Below are 24,182 nucleotides of genomic sequence, written 5' to 3' on the forward strand. Positions count from 1 at the left end.
GACCGTTGGCAGATAACCTGGGGATGATAGTAGATTAGGCTACGAGATAGGATGTAGTACGGCTTGCCTGAATGTGCGCCGTGGTTAACCCTAGGGTTTCGACGAGCGGGGAGGAAAGGGATGAAAACTATTTAGCATAAAACAGCCAGATAAACGATAACCACCCTAAGATGATAATAAGAAGACTTCAGATTCCTCAGGTGTTGGACACAAAAATGAGAAGTGAGATTCACGACTAGCTAATCAGGCAGCCAATCGGTGCAAGCTAAAATGGGAGAAATGAGTCTTGAATATTAATGTTCTATTTTTTCTAATGAATGGGTCGGCCCAGCAACGTTTGAAAAGGCTGCTAACAAAGTAAATGGTTATAGCCACTACCAGGACAACTACATTACATAAAAGACCGTTCGACGTGTTATCGTAGTCAACAAAGCACCCCAGCCACACTAGAGCATGGTATGGTGGTCGATGTCGCTTGTCCATCATTCCAGAACAAATGGCTGTCGATAATTTGTGCCTTGGTAGCCATAGATGAACTACACTATTATTGTCAGCTCACGGTGTAGGACCTATGGAGGAAAGCATTCCACCACATATAACTTGTAAAATTTAATTATGCTCATGTATAATGAGTATGAACAAAATAACGTGATAAATAAGTAAAAAAAAAACGAGAATAATAAAAGTCGCAACAACCCAGGACTGCTCAACCCTACTAAAAGTTTGCGTCATCTTTCCTTGGTCAAGAATGACGTTGTTTCCCGGCTAGGCCTAGACCAGTCGTATACCCGTAGGATTGCAACATCTCCATATAATAGCTACAGGCAGTATCAAGCAAGAACCCCTCCAAATAATGCGCCTTCAATCCAGAGGAAAAGCTTTAGCAAACAGACAATGCGACACAAACTCGCTAATATCCATTTACGTCTACACCCTCTGCCTCTCCATTCCTTTTCTTGGGCTAGCTGCCTTAGAGCATCCTCATACTATTCTTCTGCCTTCTCAAGCTCTTCCTTGTCCAACTTGTCGACCACATCATCAACAACGCCTCTCTCACCTCCTATTTGTCCATTAGCAAGAAGGTGTTTGTCTACCATGGAGGGACATGTCAACACTTCATCTCGCCTCGAGGCTTTACGCAAGGCCATGAAGGAGCATGATGTCGACATTTATAGTATGTTTCCTCTTTTTCTCTTTCCAAGCCTCCGTCTCGTCTCATCCTTTCCATCTATCTACTATCTTCTGGCCTTGCCTGATGGCGAAAGAGCTGTACTTGTACTAATCAATTCTCCCCCAACCCTTCAGTTGTGCCATCCGAGGATAGCCATTCCTCGGAGTACACTGCCACTTGTCACGCCCGCCGTGAGTTTATCTCCGGGTTCACCGGCTCCGCAGGATGTGCAATCATCTCTCTTGACAAGGCTGTTTTATCAACTGATGGCCGCTACTTCAATCAGGCATCCAAGCAGCTTGACAGCAACTGGACCCTCCTCAAGCAGGGTATCCAGGATGTGCCCACCTGGCAAGAATGGACTGCTGAAGAGGCTACTGGAGGCAAGGTTGTTGCTGTTGACCCCACGTTGTTGCCAACCTCCATTGCCAAAAAACTTGCAGAGAAAGTCAAAAAGACTTCTGGCACTGATCTGTTGCCTCTGCGTAAGAATCTCGTCGACGTCGTGTGGGGGGATGCACGTCCCGCTCTACCCAGCAGCATCATCAAGGCTTTGCCCGAAAAGTTTGCTGGTAAAAGTGTTAGTGCCAAGCTAGCTAGCCTACGTGAAGAACTGGAGAAGAGAAAATCTGCTGGTATTGTCATTTCGATGCTTGACGAAATTGCATGGCTATTCAATCTGCGTGGGGCTGATATCTCATACTGTCCTATCTTCTTCTCCTATGCTATTGTTACACCTGATTCAGCCATCTTGTATGTTGACGAAGCGAGGCTTTCCGCAGACGTGCGCCCTGGACTTGAAAAGTCGAATGTCCAAGTAAGGGCCTACGATTCTTTCTTCCTTGATTGTGCCAGGCTTGCCCCTCAGCCTGAGTCCGGCTCTGATTCTGTCCCTTCGGCTACACCTTTAAACTACCTAATCTGCAACAAAGCGTCCTGGGCCTTGAAACTCGCTCTTGGTGGGGATAAAAATGTAGATGAAATTAGGAGCCCTGTTGGTGATGCTAAGGCTATCAAGAACCCCACGGAATTGGATGGCATGCGCCAGTGTCACATCAGAGATGGCGCTGCTTTAATTGGGTATTTTGCCTGGCTAGAGCATGAGCTCACTGTCAAACACAGCACCATCGACGAAGTCACCGCAGCAGACAAACTAGAAGAATTTCGGAAGAAACAGGATATGTTTGTTGGCTTGTCATTTGACACTATATCCTCCACTGGCCCTAAGTAAGTTTGCCTGTCACTGGGAACCCCCATCACCCGTATTCGCTTCATTGTGTATACTAACAACATCATTACCAATTAGCGGTGCCATTATTCACTATAGCCCTCAGCGCAACAACTGTGCCGTAATCGATCCTAATGCCATATATCTCTGCGACTCCGGAGCTCAATATCTAGATGGTACCACCGATACCACTCGTACCCTTCATTTTGGTGTGCCATCCGACTTTGAAAGAAAGGCCTATACCCTGGTCCTCAAAGGCAATATTGCCTTGGATATGGCCATATTTCCTAAAGGCACATCAGGCTTTGCATTAGATGCAATGGCTCGTCAGTTCCTATGGGTGAGTCTCTTACATTTATTTCCTAATATCCGTTCTGTCCATTGACTCCTTTATAGAAAGAGGGCCTAGACTACAGACATGGAACAGGCCATGGTGTTGGCTCGTACTTGAACGTTCACGAAGGTCCAATTGGTATTGGCACCCGTGTTCAGTATGCTGAGGTTGCGCTTGCACCTGGAAATGTTATTTCCAACGAGCCTGGATATTACGAGGATGGTTCATTTGGTATTCGAATCGAGAACATGGTCATTGTTCGAGAAATCAAGACCAAACACTCATTTGGCGATAAGCCATATCTCGGGTTTGAGCATGTAACTATGGTCCCTTACTGCCGTAAGTTGATCGACACAGGTCTATTGACCGAGGCTGAAAAGTCATGGATTAACGAGTCACATGCGGATATCCACGAAAAGATGAAAGAGCGTTTCGAAAATGACCCTATTGCGTTGGAGTGGTTAAAGAGAGAAACAGCTCCACTGGTTTAGTTCTATCATGTCAAGCATGAGGATTGTAAGTATTTACATGCATGCAATTCACAACATCAATACACAGCATAGTAAGATGACGGTGGCCATATTTTGCCGTCATTATTCAACTAAATACGCGCAAAAGCAGCAAGAACAAACGTAGCACTAAAAGCGGCCTTGAAAGGGAGTCTGTTCATCATACGGGGCGCCAGTTTTTGAAGCTTATAACGCTCCGGCACCTTGAGATGGCTAACTGGGTTTAAGCCGAGACGGTAGGCGAGCTACAACGTAAATTTAAAACAGTAAGCATAAGAGAACTGGTTATATGTCAAGTTGTGGATGTGTTTATTTCACTTACAACCATACCAGAAGCGACAGCACCGGCTATAAATATAATAACTTTGGAGATCATAGAGACTGCAATTCCAGCTAGGAGCCCTATTGGACAAATTAATTAGCATCTTGCCATCGATAAAGAAACTTAAGTCACTAGTTTGCTAGAGTTCTAATCAGCATAGATGTCACACCACAGACATACCCGTGACACAACCACTGGAAATTTGGCTCATGGTCTCCGCCTCGGCAGAAAGCTCTCGTCGTGAGGAACGGTGTGTATGCGTCCGGGTCCCTAACCCTGCATTGCTTACGCTTGGGATTGCGTCCATTCTAAAGCTCTGTCGTGCATTGTAAGCACATGCGGAACCCAAGCAAAGAGCCATGCCGGGACGAACTAGACGGCGGAGGAGGACGGAGGACAACATCATTTATGATTTGATGAAAGAATCAAGTGCCAAAAGTCCAAGTACTGAAGAATTTTGTATATGAAGAGCTGTGGTTTGGTTGGAAAAATATATACATATAAGAAAGAGATGCACAGTGAGAAAGATTCAGCTAGAAATATAATGTGGTCTCAGTACATGCTAGCACTTTGCAGCTCACTTGTAGCAAAACCACATGTGGCTTTACAGTCTCGAACGCCACAATGGCGTCAAGCTACAAAGACACAAACGCAAACGGCGAGTTGTGACTATCTTCCCTTCCTGGCATGAATGATGAATGCTAGTTTGTTGGAAAACTTCATCGGCAACCTCTCATGTATAATCCTTAGGCAATGCAACAGCGCCTTTATAAATGATTCACATTAAGCACCACTAGACCAATACTAACTAAGATATAGTGATCCTTCCCAAAGGGCTACAAATTCAACTAAAGGTACGAGCAAGTCAAGTCGATCTTGATGCTATTGGATGTAGTCCCTATCGTGAGAAAAAAAAAAAACATAAAACAGAGGAACGCAAAACGCCTATACCAGGCCGACGACAAGCAAAAATACAATATAGCCCCGCCGAATGAACAAAAAACGCCGTACGATGCCAACTGTCCGGATAAAAACAAAACACCTCAACACAGGAATACATCTTCGTTAGCCTAGTCCACCCCAAACACCACGGATTCGGCGGGCTAATTGGATGTCTTTTTGCATGATGGTGACTCGCTTAGCATGTATAGCACAGAGATTGGTATCTTCGAACAAGTGGACAAGGAACGCTTCGGCAGCTTCTTGTAGGGCCATGATAGCTTGTGATTGCCATCTCATTTCTTCATCTTCTGGCCTGTATCGGAGCGCAATTTCTCGAACCTAAAAAAATTACGAGGCTGTCAGTTCATCTGCCATTTACTGTCTGTTCACGAGCTTATTTACAGAGTAAAACCATTGCGGTCAAAACTAACCAATCTAGAAAAGGGCAGCTTTTGTATCAGCAATTTCGTGCTACTCTGGTATTCTCTGATTTCTCGAAGCGCAACAGTACCGGGACGATAACGACGCTTTGCTCGATAGGGTACGGGATCGCCAGCTATTCGCTCACGGTTAGCCTTTGTAGTTCTGCTTCACACTTCTCATGACTAGAAGCAAAAACAAGAGCAATACTCACGCTGGATGTCACGGCTTTCCCTCCGGGGCTTCGATACTCTTGTAGAAGTGGACAATCTAGGCATTGTCGTTTTCGGAACCGTCGCTTAGATGAGCAATACGTTGGGTAGATCCAATGAATATAGCTTTGAAATCGGGGAATTTCAAGGGCCGGTAGTCGATAACGAAAGGCAAGACGCAAACGTAACAGGGCTCGTTTTTCGGTAATGCTGAAGACGCAGTGGGCTGGACGCGACGCGCCAAGTAAACTACTCTATCGAGGATTGTCGCAAATATTTAAGCGTTGCACGACAAATAGTGTGGCATTGGTCGTAACTGTAGAGATTGGACGAGGAGAAAAAACCACAATTAGAAGAAATATAGAAAATTAAATCCAAATAATACGAAAAACGCAAAGCCGTACACCGTAGACTAATAGCTCGACATAGACATCAAGGAAAATGTACCAGTATCGTCAATAAAAATGAATTGCAATGGAGAAAAAAAAAACGAAAGAAAGGAAGAAAGAAAACAAGGTGCATAGCAACCATGCACACGCATCGCGGATGCAGGGAAGGACAAGAACAGAGCTTTGAAGAAAACAAAATATGCCTTGGCCTTGGGCTTTACTGGGGGTTCGTAGCACTAGTACTTGATTTTATCCCAGCCCATGGCTTAGATTGTTTAGCTACTTTAGTGCATAACCACCCTAAGCGAAAAGAAGCTCTAATGAAAAATCTATTAAAGCTCAGACATCCCATTGTGTTTCAGACAACGACAACCCTAGAAAGACCTGCCAGTGTCTGCCAGCTGCCAGCTGCCCGCTCATAAGCTAGAAACTAACAAAGCCAAAATCGAACCCTCCAAATCTTACGTCAGGTCAAGGTCGTCCCGAGTACCTCTTCATCATTCACTATATTTCCAACTAGTTTTCCAGAGACAAAACTTGCGTGCTTCCCTTCTTCTTTTCATTGAGATATTTGAGCAAAAATCTATCACGACCTGCATCTGTCGTGAATACCCGCCTATACACGATATACCCGAATTTCAAATCTGGACAGATTAGCTAAAGCCTACGACTCTAGAATATATTATCCACCATCTCCTCGACCGACTCTCTTTCTATACTCTAGTCGCCAATCACAAACTCACTGAATTACCTGTTTTCCGTCAACTTATACTAGGTTTATTGGTCATGGATCAGGCCATGGGTGGCGAGGGCCAATTCCCTCTTGAGGAGTGGTTTTGGAACACCCCAACCTGTACTCGATGGTGGACAACGGCCACCTTTCTCACAAGTGCCCTAGTGCAGTTTGGCGTAGTATCACCCTTCCAATTGTTTTACAGTTATCGGGCAGTATTTTATAAACATCAGGTGTGTCCTCCATCCTTTTCTTTTTCGACGCCTCAAATCCAAAGAGATCATGCCGCGCCGTTTTTCCTTCCAGCCTACATATGCCACTTGTTTGTCAATATGTCCCGCACCTCTCGGCTAGTTCACCACCCCCCCCCCCCCCCCCCGGCTGGTGCTTCCCCTTCCTGCCCGTCCCATTGGCAACCTGAATACTAGAGCGGCAGATCATGTCAATCTAACATTACCATTTAACATGTAGTACTGGCGACTAGTATCCTCCTTCATCTACTTTGGGCCCTTTTCTCTCGACCTCATCTTCAACGTGTACTTTTTGCAGCGATACTCGCGCTTACTTGAAGAATCGTCCGGGCGCTCTCCTGCACACTTTGCGTGGCTGCTTTTCTGTGTCATGGCAAGTCTGATTGCCATGGCACCGGTTATTTCCATGCCTTTCTTGGGTCATCCTCTATCTTCAACTCTCGTCTACATATGGTCACGACGCAATCCTAACACCAGGCTGAGTTTCCTAGGGGTCATGGTTTTCACTGCGCCCTATCTACCTTGGGTACTCATGCTGTTTAGTCTTGTTGTCCATGGACGAGTCCCCAAGGACGAAATCATTGGAGTTGTCATCGGTCACGTATGGTACTTTTTTAACGACTTGTATCCCCCTCTTCACCATGGCCAGCGACCATTGGATCCTCCTGCCTTTTGGTGTCGCATTTTTGATGGTAGACCTGCTCCTGTAAATGACCATGAAGCAGAGACCGAGCAACCGCCCACTGGCAATATTGGCGATGCTTTGCCGGGAGCACGTCCTGGAATTGCTGGGGGGGGGGTATTCTAAGAGCGGCGGGCTGCCCTATGTCTTCTTTCTGGCGAGCTATGATTGCATGGAGAATACAAATAGGATTCTCCATATCGATTATCACCAAGACATGCAGCTCCGTTATCATCTCTTCATTTGTTTCATTGCATCGGCGTTATGGGAGTGTTATAGCATAAAAAGCGAGTCGACACATTCAATTATTTATTCTTGACAGCACTGTAGGCCTGATTAGCTACAGTGACTTAATCATAGCTATGTTTCCCTGTGTTTCCTTCAAGGCAAAAAATTTACACCATGTATTTTAAATCTCACAACTTCAGGTTATGAGCCTGGTGCACTAAACCCAAGTGTACATTGCTATTTCACTTACACAACTATGCCTCTAGTACTATGGCTACTGTCACAATGAGTAGTGTGGTACAGATGAGAGTTATACTTGTTGGAGCCAACTGGCTTGAATAGAAGGTAGAGCTGCTGAAGCTCCTCAACACAGGAGGACGTACTGAATGTCCTGTGAAGAAGAAGAAGAAGAAGGAGAATGAGTGATTGTTCATGTTGTTCTGTGTATGTATATCTAAGTCTAGTCCGAGGAGCGGATCTCAGCCGGTTTATATACCCATCACCACCATGTTCTAGATCAAGCACATGGGCCTTGGAAGAAGACCCTTGATGTCTGATATTAACCCTAACATTTGGGCGAACTGGATCAGGGTCAGCAATCTTGGTAACCCTGACTTGGGTTACTGACGCTTATTCATGTAGTCCTGAACTCAAATGTAGATTTGATTTGATTTGAATATATTTAACGTCTACTGGAATCACTAAGATCAAACGACGCCGGATTGGTTACCGGACAGAATTAACCCACTGCAGGGCTGACCACAGGTTTTGGGCGAGAGAAGCTCGTATGCTCCCAAGCAAGCTTGTTCCTTGTCTTCCATCTGTAGTCGTCAGAAACAAAAAGAAAAAAAGAAACAAATAAAAAAATAAAAAAAAACAGGAAGCAGAAAACAGAAAACAAAATACCCTGTCTAAACGCCCCTCCTCTCCCCGTGCCAGCTCGTCCCCTGTTAAGTGTCTACACGACACGCCCTCCACTTAGGGTCCAGTTTCCCAGCTAGGTAGTTACACGACCTATCTTCTCTGAGGAGTTTTTTGACAAACCTCCCCACCAGCCTCGTAGCGTTGCCCATGCATTCCCATGGGTGGCTGAAGTCCTTAGGTTTGCTGCAGTTCAGCACTTGGCATCTCTTTTCTGTGTCCTGATGGTTGAACGTGGTGTGGTATTCCTCAAAGTCACTGTGTCTGGAACGCGCCACAAGGATTCTCACCACAGTGCCTCAGTTCAGTCCTTTCATCCAGTCTACCTTGTATGGCCTTGGAAGTCCCAACGCCCCTCCAAGGTGGTCAGTGTTTGGACAGTTGTCTCTCATCCAGTTCTTGAAGTCAGCCCTGAATGTGTCATTCTTCCAGCGCTGTGCCACTGCCAGAGACATCATCCTCTCAGGAACCAATAGATCTGAACTCTTGCATCCTGCTTTGGCCAGCTGGTCCACTGCTTTGTTCCTGGGGACTTCGCAGTGCCCCAGGACCCAGTGTACCCTGCTGACCGGCTTGTCCAGCGAGAGGCACTCTGTTCCACCTTCCCACTTTGCAAGGATGCGCCAGATCTCGTCGATTTCGAGTTGGGAAGTGCCTGGCTTCCTCATTCGCTTGCTGATCTGCTTCGCTACTCCCAGGTTGTCCACGCACAGATTCAAACCCTCTGCTTGTGGTGGGGCAACTTCCACTGCGATCCTGACTGCTCTGAGGGCTGCGATCGCTTCTGTGTCCACCACTTCCCTGAACTTCCCACATGCCCCAGTGGGAGCTGGGGGAGCTGTGGAAACAGTACAGGTTGAACAAACCGAAGAAGCGCAATCCCAAGCATCTACCAAAGACACCACGATGCTGGACCCTGAGAACGACTTGATGGTTCACCCACTGAGTGATGAGAACCATGACATTGAGATGCAGCCTGCCCCGACCGAGGTAGCACAGGAGCAAACAATGGAAGACACACTGACTGGAAAGGGTGTAGATACTGAATTGACACTTGTTCCCATCACCACTGCACAGACACTGGAGATCTCACTGATGGAGGCTGAAGAAGAGGTCGAAGGCACCATCATGTCTGAAGAAACAGCTCAGAGATTGGAAGAGTTGTCTAGCCAGAAAGCTGGCAAATGCTGTATGCACAAAGAACTGATTAAGTTGACCAAGGTGCTCAAAAAGGCTTGTGTGATGCTAGCTGGTCTCAATCAATCTAGGCCAAAGGAGCATGTCCCTGTTCCAAGAACCTACTGGGATGCTGTCAATGACCCAGATTGGGGGGAGATGTGGGTGGAATTGATCAAGGCAGAACTCATGGCACTTATTGCCAACAACACTTGGGAGATTGTGGCTCACAAGGAAGGAATGAATCTCCTAATGACAAAATGGGTATTTCAACTGAAGCACCATATTGATGGCTCACTGTGAAAACTCAAGAGTCAGCTCACAGTCAGGGGATTCACCCAGAGGCTTGGTGTGGACTTCACAGACACTTACACAGCAACTGCCAGTTCCACATCCCTCAGGCTATTCATGGCTATAGTGGGAAATCTAGACCTGGAATGTGACCAGATCAATGTGAACAATGTATTCACAGAGTCGAAGTTGAAGGAGGACATATATCTTAGAGTCCCTGAAGGTCTGACTGAGGTCCCACAGGGATGCATCCTCAAACTCAGGAGGAGCCTATATGGACTCAAGCAGGCAGCACATGACTGGTATGAAATGATATCAAGATACCTGGTATCACTGGGATTCACATGCCTGGACAGTGATCCATGCCTTTTCAGACACCATGAACAAGGCATCTACATTCTCTTGTATGTAGATGACATGCCCTGTGCTGCCAAAGACCACTCACAAATAGAATGGTTCAAGACCAAGATGAAGGAGTGTTTCAGCATCAAGGACCTGGGTCCAGTGGATGTAATACTTGGTGTCAAAGTTACTTGTGACAGGGCTAACAGAAGAATATGGTTATCATAGGAGCACTATGTGAATGAGATTGTCCAAGACATAGGTTTCACCAGTGAAAGAAACAGAACAACAACAACACTGGTTGCCAGTGAGAATGGGCTCCTGCTTCCATGACAAACAGAGGAGCTGCAAGCTGATGTGCACTGGTACCAACACTATGTGGGCTGCCTGCAATACCTGGCACAGCAAACTCGACCTGACATTGCCTACACAGTGAACAAATTGTGCCAACACTTGGTGAACCCAGCTGTCAGACATGAAAAGGCATTGCACCACCTCATCTGATACCTGCACAGCACTAAGCAATACTCAATTTGCTTCAGATCAGATGACACCCTCATTGGATAGTCTGATGCCAACTTCACTACTAAAGAAGAAAAGCGAGTGTCAACACTGGCCTATGTGTTCAAGATCTTTGGAGGCTGCTTGAACTGGAAAAGTCAACTACAGAAATCTGTAAGCACTTCAACTACTGAGGCTGAATACATAGCACTATCCCAATGCACCAAAGAGTCCCAGCACCTGACTAGGGTGAGTAGGGATATGTGGGATGGAGTCAGATTGGAAAGCTAATGGAAAGCAAAGCTCACCACAACATCCGCTGAAGTTACAGCTGACCTACAATGTGATAATGAAGGAGCAGTTGCACTGGCGCAAGCCAAGGGTGGCCTGGGGTGAGTCAAGCATATTGATGTACACTACCACAGCCTGTGAGATCTCACCAAATGAAACAAGATAAATATACAACATGTGGGGACTGCATACATGGTGGCAGATGGACTGATGAAACCACTAGCCAGGATTAAGCACATGGGATTTGTGAGGATGCTAGGGATGGAGTGTCAAGATGAGCTCTGGGGGAGTGTTGAAAGTAGAGCTCACCAGGAAGTACTGGAAACTAGAAGAGTGGAGACTGTGGCGTCAGGTGGGGCCAGGTATAGGGACCCACTTGAGGTATAGACATAAAGGGCTGGAATGTCCCAAGAGCAGAAGATACTTTGGAGGAGAAGAGAATACATAGAAAATACGAGTCAAGAAATCTTTTATTCAACATAGACTAACAATAATACAGGTCTTAAGTAGCTCAAGCACTTCAATCACTATTCAAGAGCCTGATCAAACAGTCACTATTAGCTTCTTATCATTGATAGTCATGAAAGCCACTACTCAGTTGATTTTGAGAAATATTATGAAGACAACCACATCATAACACTTTGTATGCCAGCTTATTCCTCTCACATTCTTCAGCCTCTTGATGTCAGGTGGTTTGAGCTACTCAAGAAGGACTATAGTTGAGAAATTAAGCATCTAATCAGGTGCTTGATAACCTATGTTTCCAAGAATGATTTATTTCTAGCTTTTTTTACAGCCTACCAAGTAGCAATATTAAGAGGGATTTAAGAGGCACTAGAATCATTCCTTTAGATCTAGAAAGTGTGATATCTAAGCTTGACATGTAGTGACAGACTCCAACACTGTTTGAGGAGGAGGCTGGCCTCCCTGACCCTTGCGTTTCTAAGATGCTAAAGATAGTACTAGAAGTGAATTCTCAATCTGAATATCTTGAAAGGCAAGTTAGAAGGCATCAAAGCAGCTCCCTAACATCAATTATCCATGCACTTAAGATGTTTTCAAAAGGAATGAATACAGCAATATACTAGAACACCTTGTTGAAGTCTGAGGTCCAGATCCTTCAACAGGCAAATGAGACCCTTAGCAGGTGTCATGGACCAAAAGGAACTATACTACAGAATAGAGGGGAGATGACTATAGATGAGGGAAGGAGTGAGATTGATCAGAGAGACATTAATATACAGGTGATGGCAGAATTATCCTGAAGTAGTGGTCAGGGAAGGTTTAGACTAGCAAGGGTAAGGCAGTATAGAACTTATAGTAAGGCTAGCTGTAATTCAAGAACTTGTCAAAAAGCTGCTACAGTGTCTACAGAAGAGCATAACACTTAGTTTCAATTGATTAACATAAGTGCATAGGAAGTCGCAAATAAAAGGAAGTCAGAAGGAAATCGGCACCCTCTGGACAGGATTCTATATAAAATTAAAAAAAAACACATAAATCAATTGAAATTAATTACTATTCTGTTCTCCAGACATTTCAACAGCAATTTGACATGTTCTTGAGTTATGGCCACCTGTACCACATCTTCCACATCGCCTTTCCCTCACTGCTGCTGAGCTTCCCAAACCCTGAACCCTTGATAATTCTGCCCTCACCTGTGCATCAACATCTTCCTAGTCAATATTATCCTCCCCCCCACCTACAGTCATCCCCCCTCCATCTTGTAATTGGGTTCTTTTGGCTCTGCACTGCTTGCTGAGGATCTCATTTGCCTGTTGAAGGTCCTGAACCTCAGACTCTAATAAGCTGTTCTGATGCATTACTGCTTTTGTTCCCTTGGTAAATGATGTGAGTGCTTCAAGGATAGATGCAGGTGAGCTGCTCTTATGCCTGTTGATTCACCTTTTGAGGTATTCAAACTGAGAGCTAGCTTCAATTGCTGTCTTTGGGGTCCTAGGAATCCAAGGGTCAGGGAGGCTGGCCTCCTCCTCGATCAGTGTTGGAGTCTGTAGCTGCACATCAAGCTTAGATATCACACTTTCTGGATCTAAAGGGATGATTCCAGTGCCTCTATAACCCCCCTTGATATTAATTGGTGTCATAGCTGCTTGGTGGGTGGCATAAAAGGCTGGAAAGAAATCGGCCTTGGAAACATGCGTTATTGAGCACTTGATTAGATGTTCAATTTCTCAACCATAGGCCTTTTTAAGTGGCCCAAAGCACCTGACGTCAAGAGGCTGAAGTAGGTGAGACGAATGAGCTGGCATACAGAGTGTGATTATGTGGTTGTTCTCACAATATTGCTCAAAATCAACTGAATAGTGGCTTTCATGCCCATTGAGGATCAGAAGGCAATAGTGACTGGTTGATTGGCCCTTGGTATGTCAGTCAAAGTGCCTTAGCCACTCAAGACCTGTCTCATTATCAGTCCAGCCATTATGGGTTGTCACAATAGCCCAATTGTCCAGGAGGTTGCTTTCTCAATACTAGCTGGCGAGGTGATATTGGCCTGCAACCACAATGAACAGTGTGATTGCCCAGCCTTCAGCATTGATCGCCTGGATGATGGTAACCCATTCTCAGTTTCCTGGCTGCACTGATTTCACCTTTCCATGTCTTTCCACAGCTGTGACAACCATTCCACTTGCAATAACGCCCATGGTAAAGCCAGTCTCATCAAAATTATAGATGTCAGCTGTATTGATACCATACTTCACAATTGTGCTTTCCACAAGTCTAAACCAATCACGAATAAGGCCTGGATCTTTGCATTTAGCCCTCTTGTAGTCATATCTACAATTAAAACACGTCTTGAGGTCTGGTTGTCACTTGATGAAGTTAGAAGCCCAACGTTTGCCAACAGGTGATGTGTCATGGTCAGTGAGCAGTCAATTGGCCATTTCTTCCACACCATGAAGCCAAGGGGGAAATCCTCGAGACCCTAGGTTGATAATGTATTCAACAATGACCTGTTCCTCTAGATCAGATAGTTTGCGTGATTTAGTGATAATATTGCTTTGAGAAGGCTTGCCATGATATCGATCATAGAGGGTACTAGGCAGGACTTTGTATATCCTTGCAGTGTGATAAATGCATAGCTTTGGGTCATTTCAAAGGGCCTGAAGGGTGAGAATTATATTTCTTTCTTTATTCAACTGTGGCATACTTGGTGGTTGAGAAATTGTTGAAAAAGGGAAAGTAAAGGGAGTTGCCAGATTTTTTTCCAATTTCCTATTCCTTGCAACATCCTATGCACTTACGTTAGATGTTTTGTTGTGTTTTATACTCTGTTTTGTCTTGAGGGTTGATATTTTTGGTGCATTCACATATCATTGATGTTACTGTTTCACTCACTATAACATAAGGTACAAGTGAGTGCCTAATCCAAGTGAGTGCCCAATTTCTTTCCCAACTACATTCAAGATTCTTTCATAAAAACACAATAAAGCATCTTATTGAGTGAAATTGAATTTTATTCTCTTCTCTAGATATCTCAAAAGCAATGTGACATATTCTTGAGTTATGACCAGCCTTACTTAATCTTCCACACTGCCTTTTCCTCACCAGCTCTGACCTTTCCTAACCACCACTTCTCAATAGTTCAGCCATCACCTGCATATTAACTTCTTTCTGATCAATTTCATCTCTTCCCTCACATGTAGTAACCTCCTCTCCATCCAATAGTCAGTTCCTTTTTACTCTAAACCACTTACCAAGTGTCATGTTTGCCTGTCAAAGCATATGGTTCTCAGACTCCTATAAGGCATTCTAATGCATTATTTCCATTATTGCCTTTGAAAATGACCTAAGTGTCTCATGAATTCATGAGGTAGAGTTACTTTAATCATGCCTCACTTGTCTTTTGAGGTATTCAGATTTTTAGCTGGCCTCAAGCACTGTCTTTAGGGTCTCTGAGACCCAAGGGTCCAGGAGGCTGGCCTCCTCTATAGCCAGTGTTGGAGTCTGTAGCTGTGCAATTTGAATACCTTGAAAGACAAGTGAGGTGGCATCAAAGAAGCTCCTTCATCAATTCTTAGGGCATTTCAGTAACTTTCAAAGGGAACAAAGGCAATAATGCATGACAATGCCTTATTGAAATCTGAGAACCAGATTCTTCAACAGGCAAATGTGACTGTTAGTAAGCAGTGTAGAGTAAAAAGGACCTCACTATATAATGGAGGAAAGCTCACTGTAGGTGGGGGAAGAGATGAAATTGATCAGAAAGATATTGATGCATAGGTGATGACAGAATCATGTAGAAGTGGTGGTCAGGGACAGTCAGGGCTGGTGAGGGAAAGGCAGTGTGGAATTTGTAGTAAAGCCAGTCATAACTCAAGAACATGTCACATTGCTTCTGAGATATCTAGAGAAGATAATAGTAATTAGTTTTGCTTTATTGCTTTTTTATAAAAGAATCTATAATGCAGGTGGTAAAGAATTGGGTGCTCACTTGTTTTGGGCACTCTCTTATCATTGACATTATGTGTTTTTTTTTAGTTTTATATAGAATCCTGTCCAGATGGTGCTGATTTCTTTCTGACTTCCTATGCACTTACATTATATGATAATCATGTAATGTACATGATAAGCATGTGCACCAAACAAGTATGCACACCAAAAATCAAACAACTTCACTTTCTTCCATTTGGTCAATCAATTCTCAACCATTGAATATGCCCTAACCAAATAATGAGGGTAATATAATTCTTGCTCTTCAAGCCCTTCAAAATGACTGAAAATTAAGTCTCTGACAGGCTGCAAAGACATATGAAGTGAGCTATTATAAGTTACATCACCAGCACTATGGTATTTAATCTCAGTATGACTAGATCCCCAAATCATAAAAACTCTCTGATCTAGAAGAGGAGACTATTGTACAGTTCATTATCAACCTGGATTTGTGAGGATTTCCTCTGTGACTTCATGGTGTTGAAGAAATGGCTAATAAACTCCTCACCAACTATGACATGTCACCTGTTGGTAAGTGCTAGGCTGCTAACTTCATTAAGTGACAACCAGACCTCAAGACATGATTTAATTGTAGATATAACTATCAAAGAGCTAAATGCAAAGATCCTATGATTATTCACAATTGGTTCAGGCTCATAGAGAATACAATTGCCAAGTATAGCATTACCCTTGTAGATATTTACAACTTTGATGAGACTGGGTTTATGATAGGCCTCATTGTGAGTGGAATGGTTGTCACAGGTGTAGAAAGACATGGAAAGGCAAAATCAGTGCAGCCTGGAAACAAGGAATAGGTTACTGCCATTCAGGTGATCAATGGCAAAGGCTAGGTGATCACACTGTTTATTGTAGTTATAGGCTGATATCACCTTACCAGCTAGTACTAAGAAAGCAACATTCCAGGGGATTTGGCCATCACAACAGCCCACAATGGCTGGACTGATGATGAGACAGGCCTTGAGTGGCTTAAGCACTTTGATCAGTATACAAAGGCATGATCTAGTGGTCACTATCACCTTCTGATCTTCAATGGTCATGAAAGACATGACTCAGTTGACTTTGGGAAATACTACAAGGAAAACAACATTATCACACTTTGTCTGCTATCTCATTCATCTCATATACTCCAGCCTCTTGAAATTGGCTGCTTTGGACCTCTCAAGAAGGCATATGGTCCAGAAATCAAGCATCTGATCAGGTGTTCAATAACCCACATTTCCAAGACTGACTTCTTTGCAGCATTTTATGCTACCCACTAAGCCACTATGACAGAAAGAAATATCAAGGGGGGATTTAGAGCAGCTGGACTTGTTCCTTTAGATCCTGAAAGTGTTATTTCTAAGCTTGATGTGTGGCTACAGACCCTAACACTGGTTGAGGAGGAGGCCAGCCTTCCTGACCCATGGGTTCCCAAGACACCAAAGACAGTACTTGAGGCCACTTCTCAATCTGAATACCTTGAAAGATAAATCAGGCAGCATCAAAGTAGCTCTCCAGCATCTATTCTTGAGGTTCCCAAGTCATTTTCCAAGGGAACAATAGTAATAATGCATCAAATGACATTATTGAAGTCTGAGAACCAGACACTTCAACAGTCAAACAAGACCCTTAGCAAGCAGTGTAGAGCAAAAAGAAGGTGGCTATAGAACACAGGAACAATGACTGTAGATGATGGTAGGCAGGCAATTGATCAAAAGGACATTAACACATAGATAGAGGGGGAATTATTGAGAAGTGGTCATTGAGAAAGGTCAGGGCTAGTGAGTGAAAGGCACTGTAGGACATGTGGCAGAACTAGCCATAATTCAAGAACATGCCAGATAGTTTCTACAATGTCTACAGAAGAACATAGCACTTAGTTTCAGTTGTTTAGATGCTTTGTTGTGTTTTTATACCACTTTCTGTCTTGAGTGTTGATTTTTTTGGTGTACATACTTGTTTGGTGCACATGCTTATCATGTACATTACACCAAACAAGTATGTGCACCAAAAAAATCAACACTCAAGACAGAAAAGGTATAAAAACACAATAAAGCATCTAACATCAATGATAAGTGAATGTACTAACTCATGTAAGTTATAAGTGAGTGCCTAATTCAAGTAAGTGCCTAATGTAAGTTATAAGTGAGTGCCTAATCCAAGTGAGTGCCTAATTTTTCTCCAAACTACCATTTCCTATCTTTCAAGTGAATTTCTTCCACCACAAATCATGCCATTATCAATTAATGAGGCAAATATCAATCTTGCCCTTCAGGCACTCAAGAAAGACCCTAAATTAAGTCCCTATCATGCATCAGAGATCCATAAGGTCTCTTATCATACTCTACAATGCTGATGCAATGGCACCCCTTCACGATGCAATACCATCCCTAAATCACAGAGACTATCTGATCTAGAGGAGCAGATTATTGTTCAGTTCATTTTAGACCTGGATTCATGAGGATTCCCACCACAGCTGCATGGTGTTGAAGAAATGGCCAATCGACTCCTCACTGACTGTGACGTGTTACCTGTTGGCAAGCACTGGGCTTCTAACTTTGTAAAGCAACAGCCAGACCTCAATATGCGTTTTAATCGTAGATACAACTACAAGAGAGCCAAATGTGAAGATCCAGCCATTATTCACAGTTGGTTCACACTTGTGGAGAACACAATTGCAAAATATAGTATTAGCCTAGCTGATATCTACAACTTTGATGAGACTGGCTTTATGATGGGTGTCATTGCAAGTGGAATTGTTGTCACAGGTGTAGAAAGGCATAGACAGGGTTAATCATTGTAGCCTGGAAACTAGGAATAGGTCATAGTTATGCAGGTGATTAATGTTGAAGGCTAGGCAGTCACACCATTCATTGTGGTTTCAGGCCAATATCACCTCTCTAGCTAGTACTGAGAAAGTAACCTGCCAGGGGATTGGGCTATTGCCACAACTCAAAATAGGTAGACTGATAATGATACAGGTCTTAAGTGGCTCAAGCACTTCAATCACTATATAATAGCCTGATCAAACAGTTGCTATTAGCTTCTTATCATCAATCGGCATCAAAGCCACTACTCAGCTGATTTTAAGAAATATTATGAAGAGAACCACATCATTACACTTTGTATGCCAGCTTATTCCTCTCACATTTTTCATCGTCTTGATGTTAAGGCTGCGCCTGGATATAGTGGGTATATCCTTAAACCTGGCCAAATACTGACAGACCCAAAGAAGATCTCTGCAATTGTGGACTGGGAGACACCAACCTCAGTGCGACAAGTGAGGAAATTCTTAGCACTTTGCAACTTCTACAGAGGGTTCATAGACAGGTACTCAGAGGAAGTGAGCCCACTCAACGCATTGTTAACAGAAAAAGTGGCATTCAAGTGGAATGACAAAGCAGAGGAAGCATTCAACAACCTGAAGAAGGCTTTCACTTCAACCCCAATACTCTGTAGCCATGACCCAGAGCTCCCTACAGTGGTAGAAACAGACGCATCAGGCTATGCAATTGGTGCAGCCTTGCTACAGGTGCAGCCAGACAAATCGAAACGCCCCTGTGCATACACAAGCCGGAAGCTGACTGCAGCAGAATGCAACTACCCAATCCATGACAAAGAACTTTTGGCTGTTATTCATGCCCTGAAGGAATGGCGTAGTGAACTGAAAGGCCTTAAAGACCCCTTTGAAGTTGTTTCAGACCATAGGAACCTGTTGCATTTCACTAAACTTCAACACTTGTCCGAACGTTAAGCACGCTGGTACCTAACGCTCAGCGAATACAATTGCCAGATCACTCACCGTCCCGGCAGACTCTCCCCACTACCTGATGCTCTATCCCGACGCGACCTCCCACAGGACGCAAACAATGAACGCTTAGCAGACCGAACGAAGCAAGTACTGGAATACCGAAGCGCTGATGGAATTCACACCCCATTGTACATTCGACGAATAGAAGAACTGCCATGTCACTCCTCACAAGAACAACCACCCCCACCCGAGGTTCTGTCAGACAAGCTTAAGGAAATGTGGACTCAGTATGTGGACCAAGAAAATGACCTCAACCAAGTTAAAGCTTGTCTCCTCACTAAGAACAGCCAATGGCCAGAAGAGCTCAGACATAGACTGCGAGTGGGAATCAGTGACTGCCAACTAGATGACCACTCACGGGTCCAATATCGTGGTCGATTCTGGGTTCCAAATGCAGAGCCACTGCGGACAGCACTTTTACAAAGCATACACGACTCCCCAACACTGATACACCCAGGCAGAAATGTACTCTATGCAGAGTTGTCTCGATTGTTCTTTTGGCCTGACTGTGTAGCGGATGTGAGACGTTTTGCTAGAAACTGCCAAGTATGTCGCAGTACAAACACATGGCGTACAAGTAAAGAAGGCCTGTTGAAACCACTGCCAATTCCAGAACGCCCCTGGCAGGATATTGCGATTGACTTCATTGGCCCTCTCCCAACTGCAAAGAATGGAGGTGAAGAGTTCACACACATACTCACAATCATTGACTGCTTGTCCAAAGGTGTGCACCTGATGCCAATGAAAGCCCTAGACATGGAAAACGTTGCAGAAGCTTTCTTTTACAACTACTACAAGCTACACGGACTAACAAACTCTATTCTGTCAGACCGAGAATTTGTTAATGCTGCTTGGAAAAGAATCTGTGCAGAACTGGGAGTGAATCGAAGGTCAACTACAGCTTACCACCCTGCAACCAATGGAGCTGTAGAGAGGATGAATGCAGAGGTCAAATCGAAACTTGCTAAGCTTGGAGCACAAGGCCCCCATTGGCTGAAAGCCCTTCCTATGGTTGAGTTTGCACTCAATGCAACACCAAGCTCTGCAACACAGGTATCACCATTTTTCCTTAGTCATGGTTACCACCCCAAGACAATCGACACAGAACAACCTCAACTACCAGCACCAAACCCAGATGGTCCCCTAGGTCAAGCAGAAAGAGTCCTACAGAAGTTGAAGAACAATGTAGAATGGGCTAGAGCAAACCTCACAATGACAAGAGCAGCCATGGAGAACACTGCAAACAAAAAGAGAAAAGCCCATAAAGACTACAAACCTGGTGACTGGGTATGGCTATCACTGAGAAAGGAACGACTTGGTCCAGGGCTAGGGAGAAGCCTTAGGAATAAACACATTCAATGTATGGTGAAAGAGAAGGTTGACAGCCACACCTACAAGCTGGATGTACCAGGCTCAACAGCACACAACACATACCATGCAGACAGACTGAGACCAGCAGCTGACGACCCATTCCCTTCGCAAAAGACACATGATGACAGACCAGGGCCAGTTGACAATGAGGATGGAGTTGACATGTACGATGTGGAGAATATCCTTCGCGAAAGAAAACACCACGGCAGACTGGAATACGAGGTTAAGTGGCAAGGTTGGAACGAACCAACTTGGGAACCAGCTGAATACCTTGAAGGCACTATTGCTTTGAACGTATGGAAGGAGTCTCAACCAGCTCAACCAAAGACAAAAAGAAGGAAGAGGAGAGGCTGATGTTAAGGCTGCGCCTGGATATAGTGGGTGCGCCCCACTTATTAATCCCTTAAAACCCCTCTCACATCCAGTTAGTTTAGATAGCTTCTTCTCCTTTTCCCCCTCAATGCACATATTCTGAATCTCTGAACCTGCTACAAAGAACATCTTGTATGTTGATGTCAGGTGGTTTGAGCTACTCAAGAAGGACTATAATTGATAAATTAGGCATCTAATCAGGTGCTTGATAACCTATGTTTCCAAGACTAATTTATTTCTAGCTTTTTTTACTACTAACCAAGTAGCTATGACAGAAGGTAATATTAAGAGGGGTTTTAGAGGCACTGGAATCATCCCTTTAGATCTAGAAAGTGTGATATCTAAGCTTGATGTGCAGCTATGGACTCCAACACTAATTGAGGAGGAGGCCAGCCTCCCTGACCCTTGGATTCCTAGGACCCCAAAGACAGCAATTGAAGCTAGCTCTCAGTTTGAATACCTCAAAAGGCAAATCATCAGGCATAAGAGCAGCTCACCTGCATCTATCCTTGAAGCACTCACATCATTTACCAAGGGAACAAAAGCAGTAATGCATCAGAACAGCTTATTAGAGTCTGAGGTTCAGGACCTTTGACAGGCAAATGAGATCCTCAGCAAGTGGTGTAGAGCCAAAAGAACCTGATTACAAGATGGAGGGGGGATGACTGTAGGTGGGGGGAAGGATAATATTGACCAGGAAGATGTTGATGCACAGGTGAGGGAGGAATTATCAAGGGTTCAGTGTTCCAGAAGCTTAGCAGCAGTGAGGGAAAGGCGATGTGGAAGATGTGGTACAGGTGGCCATAACTCAAGAACATGTCAAATTGCTGTTGAAATGTCTGGAGAACAGAATAGTAATTAATTTCAATTGATTTAAGTGTTTTTTTTAATTTTAAATAGAATCCTGTCCAGAGGGTGCTGATTTCCTTCAGACATCCTATTCTTTGCGACTTCCTATGCACTTACATTAGTTTCAATTGATTAACGTCCATGATAAGCGAGTGCCCAAAACAAGCGAGCGCCCAAAATCTCTCCCAAACACCACTTCCTATCTTTCAAGTGAATTTTCTACACCACAAATCATGCCATTATCAATTAATGAGGCAAATATCAATCTTGCCCTTCAAGCCCTTAAGAAAGACCCTCAATCAAGTCTCTATTGCACTTGAGAGATCTACAAGGTCTCTCATTGTACTCTACATCACCAACACAATGGCATTCCTTCACGACAGGATACCATCCCTAACTCAGAGAGACTATCCAATCTAGAGGAGCAGATTATTGTCCAGTTCATTCTAGACCTAGTTTTATGAGGATTCCCCCCATGGCTGCATGGTGTTGAAGAAATGGCCAACTGACTGCTCACTGATCATGACACATTACCTGTTGGTAAGCACTGGGCTGTTAACTTTGTGAAGTGACAGCCAGACCTCAAGGTGTGTTTTAATCATAGATATGACTACAAGAGGGCCAAACGTGAAGATCCAGCTATTATTCACAGTTAGTTCACACTTGTGGAGAACACAATTGCAAAATATAGTATCAGCCTAGCTGATATCTACAACTTTGATGAGACTGGCTTTATGATAGGTGTCATTACAAGTGGAATTGTCATCACAGGTGCAGAAAGGCATGGAAAGGCTAAATCATTGTAGCCTGGAAACCAGGAATGGGTCACAGTTATTCAGGTGATTAATGCTGAAGGCTGGGCAGTCACACCATTCATCATGGTTTCAGGCCAATATCACCTCTCCAGCTAGTACTGAGAAAGTAACCTGCCAGGGGATTGGGCTATTGCTATGACTCAAAATGGGTGGACCAACAATGATACAGGTCTTAAGTGGCTCAAGCACTTCAATCACTATACAAGAGCCTGATCAAACAGTCACTATTAGCTTCTAATCATCAATGGGCATCAAAGCCACTACTCAGCTGATTTTGAGAAATATTGTGAAAAGAACTACATCATCACACTTTGTATGCCAGCTCATTCCTCTCATCTACTTCAGCCTCTTGATGTTGGGTGCTTTGGGCCACTGAAGAAGGCTTATGGTTGAGAAATTGAGCATCTGATCAGGTGCTCAATAACCCATGTTTCCAAGGCTGATTTCTTTCTGGCTTTTTATGCTGCCCACTAAGCAGCTATGATGGAAAGCAATATCAAGGGGGGTTTTAGAGGCGCTGGAATCATTCATTCAGATCCAGAAAGTGTGATATCTAAGCTTGATGTGCAGCTATGGACTCCAACACTGATTGAGGAGGAGGCTGGCCCTCCCAACCCTTGCGTTTTTAAGACACTAAAGACAGTGCTAGAAGCCAATTCTCAATCTGATTTATCTTGAAAAGCGAATTAGAAGGCATGAAAGCACCTCCCCAACACCAATTATCCAGGCACTTGAGTCATTTTCAAAAGGAATGAACACAACAATGTGCCAGAACACCTTGTTGAAGTCCAAGGTCCAGATCCTTCAACAGGCAAATGAGACCCTTAGCAGGCATCATAGAACAAAAAGAACTATACTATAGAATAGAGGGGAGATGACTATAGATGAGGGAAGGAGTGAGATTGATCAGAAAGATGTTGATGCACAGGTGATGGCAGAATTATCCTAAAGTAGTGGTCAGGGAAGGTCAGGATTAGTGAGGATAAGGCTGTGTGGAACTTGTGGAAAGGCTGGTCATAATTCAAGAACTTGTCACAAAGCTGCTACAGTGTCTACAGAAGAGCATAACACTTAGTTTCAATTGATTAGATGCTTTGTTGCGTTTTTATGCTCTGTTTTGTCTCGAGGGTCGATATTTTTGGTGCATTTGCATAGTTGGTGCATTCGCTTATCATTGACGTTAGATGTTTTGTTGTGTTTTATACTCTGTTTTGTCTTGAGGTTTGATATTTTTGGTGCATTCACATATCATTGATGTTACTATTTCACTCACTATAACATAAGTTACAAGTGAGTGCCCAATTTCTTTCCCAACTACATTCAAGATTCTTTCATAAAAACACAATAAAGCATCTTATTGAGTGAAATTGAATTTTATTCTCTTCTCTAGATATCTCAAAAGCAATGTGACATATTCTTGAGTAATGACCAGCCTTACTTAATCTTCCACACTGCCTTTTCCTCACCAGCTCTGACCTTTCCTAACCACCACTTCTCAATAGTTCAGCCATCACCTGCATATTAACTTCTTTCTGATCAATTTCATCCCTTCCCTCACCTGGAGTAAGC

The 24,182-nt window shown here is 43.9% G+C and overlaps 4 protein-coding genes across 4 annotated transcripts; all 4 read left to right on the forward strand.

Annotated features, from left to right (window-relative positions):
- Positions 1-1,095: 1,095 nt before the first annotated feature.
- On the forward strand, positions 1,096-3,224 carry HOO65_050272 (putative Xaa-Pro aminopeptidase P; the record flags this gene model as incomplete). The annotated part of the gene is made up of 4 exons (XM_071003245.1): positions 1,096-1,174; positions 1,306-2,398; positions 2,478-2,739; positions 2,796-3,224. 4 exons carry the CDS (start codon positions 1,096-1,098, stop codon positions 3,222-3,224), a joined length of 1,863 nt encoding a protein of 620 aa, XP_070858331.1.
- Positions 3,225-6,313: 3,089 nt separating this feature from the next.
- Positions 6,314-7,319, forward strand: HOO65_050273 (Derlin-like protein; the record flags this gene model as incomplete). The annotated part of the gene is made up of 2 exons (XM_071003484.1): positions 6,314-6,493; positions 6,732-7,319. The coding sequence occupies 2 exons, from the start codon at positions 6,314-6,316 to the stop codon at positions 7,317-7,319; spliced, it is 768 nt and encodes a 255-aa protein (XP_070858332.1).
- Positions 7,320-8,960: 1,641 nt separating this feature from the next.
- On the forward strand, positions 8,961-9,821 carry HOO65_050274 (putative double-stranded RNA/RNA-DNA hybrid binding protein; the record flags this gene model as incomplete). The annotated part of the gene is made up of 1 exon (XM_071000832.1): positions 8,961-9,821. The coding sequence occupies one exon, from the start codon at positions 8,961-8,963 to the stop codon at positions 9,819-9,821; it is 861 nt and encodes a 286-aa protein (XP_070858333.1).
- A 10,141-nt stretch (positions 9,822-19,962) lies between these two features.
- Positions 19,963-20,931, forward strand: HOO65_050275 (uncharacterized protein; the record flags this gene model as incomplete). The annotated part of the gene is made up of 1 exon (XM_071000833.1): positions 19,963-20,931. The coding sequence occupies one exon, from the start codon at positions 19,963-19,965 to the stop codon at positions 20,929-20,931; it is 969 nt and encodes a 322-aa protein (XP_070858334.1).
- Positions 20,932-24,182: the final 3,251 nt, after the last annotated feature.

The sequence above is a fragment of the Ceratocystis lukuohia genome, assembly GCF_044167205.1.
Source record: "Ceratocystis lukuohia strain C4212 chromosome Unknown Supercontig5_pilon, whole genome shotgun sequence".
Taxonomy (NCBI): Eukaryota; Fungi; Ascomycota; class Sordariomycetes; order Microascales; family Ceratocystidaceae; genus Ceratocystis; species Ceratocystis lukuohia.